Source organism: Kryptolebias marmoratus, linkage group LG7, assembly GCF_001649575.2.
Source record: "Kryptolebias marmoratus isolate JLee-2015 linkage group LG7, ASM164957v2, whole genome shotgun sequence".
NCBI classification, from domain to species: domain Eukaryota; kingdom Metazoa; phylum Chordata; class Actinopteri; order Cyprinodontiformes; family Rivulidae; genus Kryptolebias; species Kryptolebias marmoratus.
Window position 1 is genome coordinate 22,289,930 of NC_051436.1, and position 10,646 is coordinate 22,300,575.

Consider the following 10,646-nt stretch of genomic DNA (forward strand, 5'->3'; position numbering starts at 1 on the left):
GAGTAAAGCGAGCAAAGATGGAGAAGCTCCCGGGGCCCGAGGCTATTGCGACCTGCATCCGCGTGGCCCCGGTTTGGATCGACGAGCTTCTGGGTACGTTGTCAAGTTGCTTTTTAAAATAATTTTTTTTACTGCCGTCACCCGGCAACACTTTATCCGAAGGGGTGTGCGCGTGAGACCGACGTAACACTTGCGACGAACGTGTCCGCAACCGACACTGCTCTCTTCTGTCTTTCAGCGGAGCTGGAACAGGACGAGAGCAGGACAACCGCGCGCTACCTCCTCTACGGGTACCTCACGGCGTACTGGGCGTACCTGAGCGAACACCGGCCCGGCGTGTTCGTCAACATGAGGGAGGAGGAGGTGGTCGCATCGGAGAAAGATGCGACGGACGAGGGAGTCCTGATCCGAGTGAGTGCACGGACCGAGCTTTTGTGGCGCTCAAAGCGCTTCGTGCCGGAGCCACATTCGCCCGTCGGCAAGCACAGATCGACCTAGAGAGAAATCTACACGTTAGATTAACGCTCTGCACGTTGCTTTCTTCATTCCCACAGGTGGGCGAGCACAAGACCACGGTCCAGTTCGGCGAGGCGAGCCTGGCCCTGAACATGGAGGAGCTCACGTGGGTCAAGTGGCTACTGGCCATCAAACGGAAGCTGCGCTCCCGAAACAGGTACCTCCTGTTCACCACGGGGAAGAGCAGCTTCCGTAACATGACGAGGTACCTCAAGCTGGCCTGGACCCAGATGGGCTTAAAAGGCGACATCAACTTTACGCTGATCAGGACGGCCCTCGCAGACAGCGTAAGTACAGATTATCTTAGCTCTGTAACATTTAAGTGTAAATGNGAGGTGCTAGACTCGTAAACAGTTTTCACCACCTTCTCCCTTTCAGGCAAAAACACTTCTTCCAGAGGCGGAGAGAAAGAAAGTCTCCGCCTCGATGTGCCACGACGTCCGAACCGCCGACCGGTTCTATGCCCACAATCCAAACATTGCGGAGGCAATGGAGGTCAGGCGTAAGATGACGGCTGTCCTCCAGCAGCAGTGCGAGGGGTCGGGCTCGAGCGGGTCGGCGGAAGCCCAAACCGGCGGAAAGGCCAAGAAGAAGACGACAAGGCGAGAGCTGACCTCGTCCTCTGAGTCCGAGCCAGAAGCTGAGGTGCCAGCTGGGGGGGCAAGCACGGAGGAGGCGGACAAACAAGTCCGACTGGTCAGGACATTGCCAGTAGTCAAACTCAGCCCTCTGAAGGCATCCATTAAGAGGGTGCTGAGAATGAGGCAGGCGAGGGCAAGAGTCAAAAAGGCCCTCGGCAAAACGCCCTAATGTTATATTGTTTTGTGTATATAGTTGTGTGTTGTACAGTTTTTAAAGTGTTTGTTGTTTTTAAATCTGCTTTTAAAATGTGTATAGTTAATTTATTGTGTTGTACAGTTTTAAAAAAGTGTTTGTTGTCTTTAAATCTGCTTTTAAAATGTATATAGTTAATTTGTTGTGTTGTACAGTTTTTAAAAAGTGTTTGTTGTTTTTATTAAAAAAAAAGTGTTTGTTGTTTTTATTAAAGTTTGAGTGTGTTTAAAAAAAATGTTTTCAATTGGTGTTGGACTTGAAATGCCTTTCGCAGTTCCCCACAGGCCGAGGTGCACAGGCCATGCTTTACTACAAAACTTCATAGTTAAGTATGGTCCGTGAACGTCCACGTACACCTGGTGAAACTACTTTCCCTCATGCGTTCCCCAGGTGTAGGCAGACGTTCACGGACAACACTTTACTATGAAGCCCCATGGTAAAGTATGGTCCATGAACCTCCGCGTACACCTGGTGAAACTACTTTCCCTTAGGCGTTCCCCAGGTGTAGGCGGACGTTCACGGACAATACTAAAGTTATTTTTGCTTGTTTAAGGCCCTCCTGTGGCTGGATTGCAACAAATATCATGCAGGGGCATCTCCTGGTGGCCCTGGACTTGATGTACCTAGCGGCTAACGGTTAGCATGTTGCTAACTCTAAGTAGCTAACACAAGGTGCTAGAGAGCTGGGCTTTGGTACATCTGTAGAGGCAAGAGAGGGTGTAGCACGACAAGTTTGACTCTGATCAGAAAAACCGTCGCGAAACTGCAGGGTGTCAAAATCTCCCCATCTTGTCCTTTGACCTGCTGCCCTTCGGGGCCCGAAAGTCGTACAGACTCCCCGGAGGGCTCGTTCTTCTCGTCCCGACACCCCCGAAGACATATCCGAAGGCCGGCTCCCTAGTCCCAACTTTTGCGCAAAACCTTGTCCTTTCCGGGGATGCCAAGGATCACCTGGTACTCCCCTACGAGACGATCAGAACGAGCCCACAAGTGGCCCTGTATCCCACTCGGAAGTCCCTGAAAACCCACTCAAAGTGAAGGTGTGATTGGCACCAGATGTATGGATCGTGAACGTCCGCGTACACCTGGTGAAACTACTTTCCCTTAGGCGTTCCCCAGGTGTAGGCAGACGTTCACGGACAACACTTTACTATGAAGCCCTATGGTAAAGTATGGTCCGTGAACCTCCGCGTACACCTGGTGTCACCACTTTCCCTTATAACTTCTGTCCCCAGGTGTACGGTAGGTTCAAGGCCAATACATCAGTATTTGCTCCCTCTGGTGGACGATGGCCAGATTGCAAGTTTTTCGGGCGGCCGTCGCCCGGCCCCCCGAAGTCGCCCGCGCCCGGGGACCGACCCAATGGGTTTCGGGGGCCGGGACGCACGCGTCGACGCCCCCGGCGTAGCCGTGCGACGCGCGGTTCGCTTCCTCAGGGATGCCTTTTCCCCTGCGGACCGTATTCGTCGTGACGAATACACATGTATTGCTGGTGAACCTCCGCCTAGACTTGAGTCCTAAGGGCCTGAAGGGAAAAGGTGCCTCAGGTGGACATTTTCGCGTGCATCTGCAAGATGCCGTTAATTGGCACGGCCCGCACAATGCTACTGCATTTTAAAACCTGCGTGGGGCGGCGTGTGCATGTATTATGATTTTTTTGCTGACCAGCTGTGTGGAGGATGGTCAGGGGTGGCAATTTGGAGCTTTTCTCACTGTTCAGGACTTTGCTTGATGGACTCTGAGCCCGGGACTTCCGTGCTTCAGATTGAAACCTGACCCCCACAGACCCCAGATATGATGCCTGCCCCCCGGGCTCTTTAGCGCCACCAACAGGCCGAATCGGGTACTACGCCAAATTTTTTTTTGATTTTTTGGCCCCAGACCCCTTGGGGAGCCCAGATATGGATTTTATAGTTAGGGTATAGTGTGGTGTGTTTAGGGTTAAGTTTAGTCAGTTTTAGTGTTTGAGTCAAAAAAAAGTGAGGCGATTTTTGAACGTGGAGCTCCAGCTTCTGTTGGAGGTTCAGACTCCAAGATGATAGAAGGAGAAAAGTATTTTTTTTTTCATATGTTTAGTTTTTTTGTGTGTGTTACAAAACCATACGAACACAATCAAACACTTCAACTGAACATGGCACATCTGCAAAGAATAGCAACCTCAATTTCAGAGAGGACAAAAAAAAAAAGCGACGAGCAGTTTTCAGCCGTCTTGTCAAATGCACCACGTATGTTATGAAAAAAAAAGTTCACCGAGTAACTTTTAATATCATACAAACCAAAATAAAGGCGAGCTAAAGAAAACCTAAGGAGTACTGACTAAAGAGAACAACGTGAGGTACAATCAAGCCAACCACAGAGAGATCAGTCACTGTCTGTGTCTGTGTGCGCGCGAGTCGAGAGAGTAAGGCACAGCTTTCACTGCAGAGATGTGTTTGTAGGGAGGGGCGGGGGCTCTATGACTGGCCAATAACAGATCGTGAAAACGGTCAGTTACCCAATGAGGATTTTCTTTCAGGACGAGCACGGATATTGATGAGTTTTTTTCTTATCACATTTGTACTCGTCAAAAATGCTTATACCGGATACTCGTCTGAAACAAGTATCCGGCCCAACACTAGTTGTAAGCCAAAAAAAGAAATGGGCTAAGTCCAAAGAACTGTTGAAAAAGTTTTGTTCCTCAAGGTCTTTAATGGTACCTAATCCTTGCACTATTTTTCACAGGATTTTTGGCTTTGTCCTTTCATCATTTTTAAGAATGATAGACTCAGACTCTGCTATAGTTACACAAACACAATACTATTGCAACATTTCTATTTAATCTCCTCAATACACTTATCAATTTTTATTTGAAAACAGGATGTGTAAGCATAAATACAAAATTAATTCTGTTGGAAGTTTTCTAAGTTACCTACCTAAATAAAGAACCACAGAGAGAAGGTAAAAGTAGAAGTTACTCGAGCGTGACCTTTCGGTCAAACCCAAGCGAGTTCTCAAGTCCTGTTGCAGCAGCAGCTTTTTTATTAGAAACAAGGAATGGGTCAGGACTGATCCAGCCACAAAGCTTAATCACACAGATAAAGCTTACAGCATGTTGTGTGAGCTTTATCTGTGACGTTACTTGGGTGATTGGCTGGCGCCTGTAAGCACGATAAAATATAAACATGATACGAATGAACATAATATCTCTGACATTCAGTGACACGTAGGCATGTCTTGCACATAAGCACAAAGGCTGGTAACATTAAGAAAAACCCTAACAAATTCAATCTTTTTTTTATTAAACCACAGTAGTTCCGTTAACATGAATCATTAAAGTTGTTAGATGTGTGCCACCAAAAGCATAATGCTTAATTTGACAGCAACATTGCAAATTAGTGATGTGCTGCTCAACACAGTTTAGGGCCAAATGAAGCGGAAGTATCGTGATGCAGTGTATTTTTTTTTACTTTATTTTTAGCAACAACACATTTCCAAAGTTACATTCTTCTATCTCTTACTGACATGCATCTTCTGCATTATGACTTGACAAAAGAGGATGAGACAGCAAATGTTCTGACAAATGTAATAACGAATACACATTAACAGAGTGAACTCAAAAGACAGTAAATACAAAACACATGATTAAATCCCCTCTGAGGTAAGACGGTCCACACATTCTTAAACACAATGGTATTTTAACCCGACCAAAGAGTATACAGCGAGTGCAAAAGGACAATCCTTTCAATGTGTCACTGAAATAATAAGGGCATGATAGGGCTCCACCTTCTATTAAAAACTGTTTATTGAAGCCTCTGGGAATATGTGATTTCTTCCATCAAATAAATGTCCCAGACTTTTTGTATCCATGTGTTATATGTAGGAGGCCCTGGCTTCAGCCATCTGATAGTTATGCATTTCAAAGCTGCTGTGAACAAGATATTTAGAAGATATCTATGACCGTGACGCAGTGTTTTGATGGCTGTGTCAACATGCCAAAAATCACGTGACTGCTTCTAAACGAGGCCTCGTTCTTTCTGGTGTCTCGAGCTGATTGCGATGCGCAGCTCGTCATGCGCTGATTCGCAGGAATCCCGAGTGGGCGGGTCGTATGGTTATTCTCAAGGCCTTTTCTATTTATTTATTTTTTAAAAAACACATGGTATTGCTTATTTCTGGATTTTAATACAAGCAGACAAGCAAAAAAGAAAGAGGCAGAACTAAATCCCATACAGTAACATCAACGTTACCCCGGCTCAAAGGGGAAAAAAAAGAAGAGGGGGACACATTAGTGCAATATATTATGTAAAGCTACGTGAAAAAATAGCAGACATATCCAGACCAGTATACAGTATAAAGGGGTCCCAAATACTATGAAAGATATTTTCTCTATTGTGCAACTTGCTAGTTAGAAAGTCCAACGACACATTTAAGGACAGACCATTGCCACTGTGTTTTGGATGGAGCCTTATCTGTTATCTAGTTCAGGAGGATACATTTCCTGGCACAGAATGTAAGCATCTTGTACAGGTGTTTTTCACAGTTCTTCTTAAGGCTATTGTTCGTCACTCCCAGTAACATATACAGTGGATTACACTCAGTGTTACTAGAAAAGATCTTGTCCAACTCTTCCTTTATACTGGACCAGAATTGTTGAATTTTCCTACAGGACCAAAGACGGTGAGTTAGATTACCCACCTCCATTTTACATTTGGGACAAAGCAGAGAAAGGTCTGGCTTACATCGGTGACGTAGATGTGGGGATATATGGGCACGATGTAAAATTTTAAGTTGAATAGCTTTCACCTTATTACAAACACTCAAATATTTAGCATTCTCCCAAGCCTCATTGTTGATCTCCATAGCTAGCTCTTTTTCCCCATGTCTCCTTTAAGAAAGTCAGTTTTTTTAATATGTTATAGCAGGTCTTAATAGAGCTTATCATTTTTTGGCTGAAATAACTGATTTTCACAATCAGAGACATTTTGGTTGCTGAGCATCGTTGTGTTCTTCAAAATGTAGTCTCTCATCTGTAAGTACCGAAAGAAGTCATGTCTATGAATGTAAATAACCACAAGCCAGTCTTGTTGAAGTAAAAACAGTATTTTATTTTGGAATCATTTTGGTTTGAAACTGCAACTTCCTTTCTTAAACCAAGCGCTTTATTTTGAAATGTGGACTTCCTGTTTAGCGCAGTGCTTAATGTAGTAACTGGTTAACAAAAGGTACGGTTGGAAAAGAGACACGAAGTGACAATAAAGTTTCATTTATTCTGGCAGCCCCTCCGAAGAGGCAATTTTTGTGCTCATGTGTTTGTTTTTGTATACATTTAGGTAGCACATTAAGGTAAATGATGTTAGCTAACCCGTCACATGTTGTATGTGTTTCAGCTCTTACGGTGTTGGTTATGGATATATGGATGGTCAGATAAAGCTAATTAAAACCCATCAACCCATCAGTAAAGCTTCATCTTCGTTCGTGGGGGCATGCTACAATGAATATTATATTTGGTAATTAACTGATCAAAGGACATCAAGTTTGGTCTGTCCATTAAATCAGAAAGAACAGATATACCTTTTGTTGCCCACACTCGGAAGCCAGAATCAGAAGTCCCAGGTGGAAAAAGGGGATATTCTCAAAGCTTTAAAATGAGACTGAATATCCACCCAAACTGTGGGTTTTTGGAAAGGTGGACGTGTTTTTGTACAAATTTGAAATAGCGAGATAGACAGAGTTTGAAGTTGAGTGATTGTGTGCATGGCTTTGAGTCTGTGAGAGTTTGAGTTTAGACAGTTAGATTGAGTGATTGTGTGTGATTTTGAGTGCATTTAATAATATTTGTGAGAATGAATAAAAATCTTTTAATGCCACTCAAGGCCTCTTCTTATATGAATCACTATCATGACATCATAGCATAAAGTTACAAGTTCCCAGATAGTATTAAATGAAAATAATAATTCATGTAATAATAATGATATTTACAGTCCAACAGAACAAGGTGTCACTATTGTTAAAAAAAATCATGTTTATTGTAACATCCTGTTTTCAGTTTCTAAAAACAAAAAGACAGGTTTTATTGGAGAACATGAGCTTTAATGAAAATGTATGAATGAAACAGACTCATGATCTAAATAAAGTTATCAATTTTATTCATGTCAACTGTAGCACATAAAAACAACCACCAGATGTGGCTATTTTAGGGTGTCTCGACTGCTTCAACACTGTTCTGAGCAACTGTCTGAAAGTGGTTCTGTGATTCAGGAAGCCTCGGTTTCACCATCACTATTAGAAATTAACACAAGAGGTTAAAGCAACTGAAGCTCAACAAATGAACCTATTTTTGAAACATTGGACCCAGCTGAATTGGTGCTTCATAAAAGCTTCACTTGCTCATCACTACAAGGAGCTAAAAGGAGACTAGAAGCGTTCATCTTGGCCGGGCTAACAGAGCAGCTAGAATGCTTCTTCAGCTCAGCCTTTTATGCCCAGGTGGTAATTAGCTCCTGATGAGTAACAGCTGAGTGGGAGCAGTCAGAGACAGCCCAGCCCAACTGGACCCAAACACTTTCTCTAGTTCAACCTCAGAAAAATAAACTAAATATCAACAAACAATTAAATATCAACAACAACAACAAAAAAAAGTTAACTTTGGGAAAATTTGGGAATAATATTTGAAATTTAGAATTAAGTAATTAGCTTGAATATGATTTAAACAATAATCTTCACTGAAGAATGATTTAACAATATAATATTCTGGAGCAACAATTAACCCTTTACTGATCTACGACTTTATGAGTTTATTCAAAATATGGGAATCTTTTAAAAGAGTGCTTGATTAAAAATCTTTTCTTTAGAATTTAGATATTTTGATCAATTGTTCACTTAAAAACCTGAACAAGAAAGTTCAGAATTCTGCCAGATTGTCAAATTACTCCAGAAGCATCAAATTGAAAAATAAGATTGTTTAACCAACTTTGCATCAGCTTAAGTTTTATAACCAGACCCAAATTGCTTTTTCTCTTGTCACCAGGTAAAAAACAGGCCCTTACCGAATCAAAGCTGGGTGGCTGATTATCGACTCCTTCTGTTTAGGTTCCCACAAAACGCTGATCAGACCAAGGCAGAACCTAGAATGCATTCCCCCAGAATGCACTGTGTCTTTTATTGTATCTGAGCTCAGGAATTTCCCTTTAAAACTGGAATTGTCTTGCACCTATCATCTCAACTCTGTTTTGATTATCTAAGTGTTGTGACACAACAATAATTTTGCGACTAAATGTTATTTCACTGCAATACATACAACTTCTGACAGTCTGCTCTGTAGTGCAGTGTCAGATGTTGCAGCAACAAAATAATGCAAGCGCAAAAAATTAAAAACACAACTGTCTTAGACTTCAAGTCTATAAACACATTGTTTGATCACTTGCAGTATGGGCAGGAAAACTGTGCTGACTGAAAATAAAAATGACAAATGAACAGGTGATCACAATCATAGCCTAAATTAGAGGGGACATAAAGGATTTGACTCCCTGAATTTAGATTTGGACCTTCTCAAAAGAGAGAACAACAACAGTTGGGGGTGGGGGTCACTTTAAACACTCCATATTTTCCATAATCATACATTTTGAATTTTACGTCTTATATTTAAACAGTAAATAATCAATTACTGTGATTTCAGGACCCCCCCCTTCCAAAAAAGTGGTCTCTACTGTTCCATCCCCATCCAGATGTCTGTTATAGTTAGAGCTGTAGTTAGCTTAAATTTCCGCCCTGTGTTCTCGTCTAAGTATTCACCACAAAGTCTGCAGTAATTATTGTAAATACTGCAGTTACAACTCTTCAGGTTTTGTCATGGTCTGTATTTTGGGGTTTTTGTTTTCTGTTTTGGAGTTTATCCCTCTTGTTATTTTGTTTATTTATTTGTTTCCCTTGTGTTCATTTGATTCCCCAGTGTTCTCTGTGCCACCACTACACTTGTAAAGCACTTTGGATCGCCTTGCTGCTGAAAAGTGCTATATAAATAAATTTCACTTGACTTCACTACGTTTCCCTCAGGCAGCTAGGCACCTAGGCTCACGCCTGTTCCTTATCTTCGTTAGTACCAGCTGCCAACACTTACATCATCAGTCCAAGCCTACTTATACTCCTCTGCAGTCACTTTCACTCCCATTTGTTGACTTGACTAGGGGAGGGTTCTTTTTGTTTTTGCTTCATTTTTCAAATTTGTATTTTGGTACCCATATCTGCAAAATAAGTCATTTGTTTTCTTGTTCATTAGCACAAGTAGAGTAGTTGAAGTTTAAGTCAACATTGACCTAATTTTTCTATCTCTATCTTTTTACATACGTTTTCAAGCCTGGATAAAGATTTGTGCCCCTTTATCCATGCTTTTTTTTAACCATGATTCTAACTACGACAAGTCAGCTGCATTCTGTGGGCCGCTGCGAGTCCAACAATGTATAAATGATCCACCTGGGATGAAGACAAAACATCAGCCAAGGTGTTTTCGTACGGCGCGTAAACCTCCCCTGTGGGGGTGAATAGCCCTTATGTGAAGCATGTGAAGGTTCCACTGGCTCATGCTTGGGATGTTTTTGAAGTGTAGATTTTGGCCTGTTCAGAGACACCAAGCTTGGAGCTCACCTTGTGTCAGAGCTACCTTTCCAAATACTGCATTCACGAGTGAAAAAGGCACTAATTTTTAACATGGGTTTAATGTCACTTTAAAACCCAGAGGATCACATGGAAGTCCTTCAAGGATCCTGGCATGCCATACCTCATTGGAAAGGCTATAATGTGTTCTTTCCAACAAACATATAAATGGAATGGTTTTTACAGTTTCAAAAATCACAAATGAGCTTCTTAAAAGTGGTAACTTTCAGAAAAAATAAGGCATGAGAAGTGGATAGCCTTCACAATCATTTAATAAGATCTCTAAATAATGGTTTAAAAACCCACACTTCACAAAAACAATTCACAAAAACGAATACAAATACAACCAAATACATGGAATGTTTTTTAATCTTCCAAAAACACAAATGAGCTCCTGAAACTGGTAATTCACAGAAAAATAAGAGATGAGAAATGGATAGCATTTTTACAAGAATTTAATAAGATCTCTAAATAAAAGTTGGTGTGTGCCATGTGAATGAAGTGATGCATGCGAGGCTCTGTGTCCCATGGTTTTATTTCCATCTGTCCCTTTTGGTCCCTCTTTCCCTTTCATTATGTGTTGTCCTGAAATACATAAAAAACAATAAAACATCACTAGAGCCATTCTAGTTCAAGACCTTCTCCTCTGAAAGATTTTCTTTTCACTC

At 42.0% G+C, this 10,646-nt stretch overlaps 1 protein-coding gene across 1 annotated transcript; it reads left to right on the forward strand.

Moving 5' to 3' along the window:
- The first annotated feature begins 6 nt into the window (after positions 1-6).
- Positions 7-1,461, forward strand: LOC108229298. Its single transcript, XM_017404966.2, has 4 exons — positions 7-93; positions 239-411; positions 555-803; positions 895-1,461. Exons 1-4 carry the CDS (start codon positions 18-20, stop codon positions 1,324-1,326), a joined length of 930 nt encoding a protein of 309 aa, XP_017260455.1. The 5' UTR covers positions 7-17; the 3' UTR covers positions 1,327-1,461.
- The last annotated feature ends 9,185 nt before the right edge of the window (positions 1,462-10,646 follow it).

Excerpts from the sequence above, each read along its gene's own strand:
- LOC108229298 (XM_017404966.2), top strand. The coding sequence starts at position 18 with ATGGAGAAGCTCCCGGGGCCCGAGGCTATTGCGACCTGCATCCGCGTG. Across the intron at positions 94-238 it reads TTGGATCGACGAGCTTCTGG|CGGAGCTGGAACAGGACGAG; the intron begins GTACGTTGTCAA and ends TCTGTCTTTCAG. Across the intron at positions 804-894 it reads GGACGGCCCTCGCAGACAGC|GCAAAAACACTTCTTCCAGA; the intron begins GTAAGTACAGAT and ends TCTCCCTTTCAG.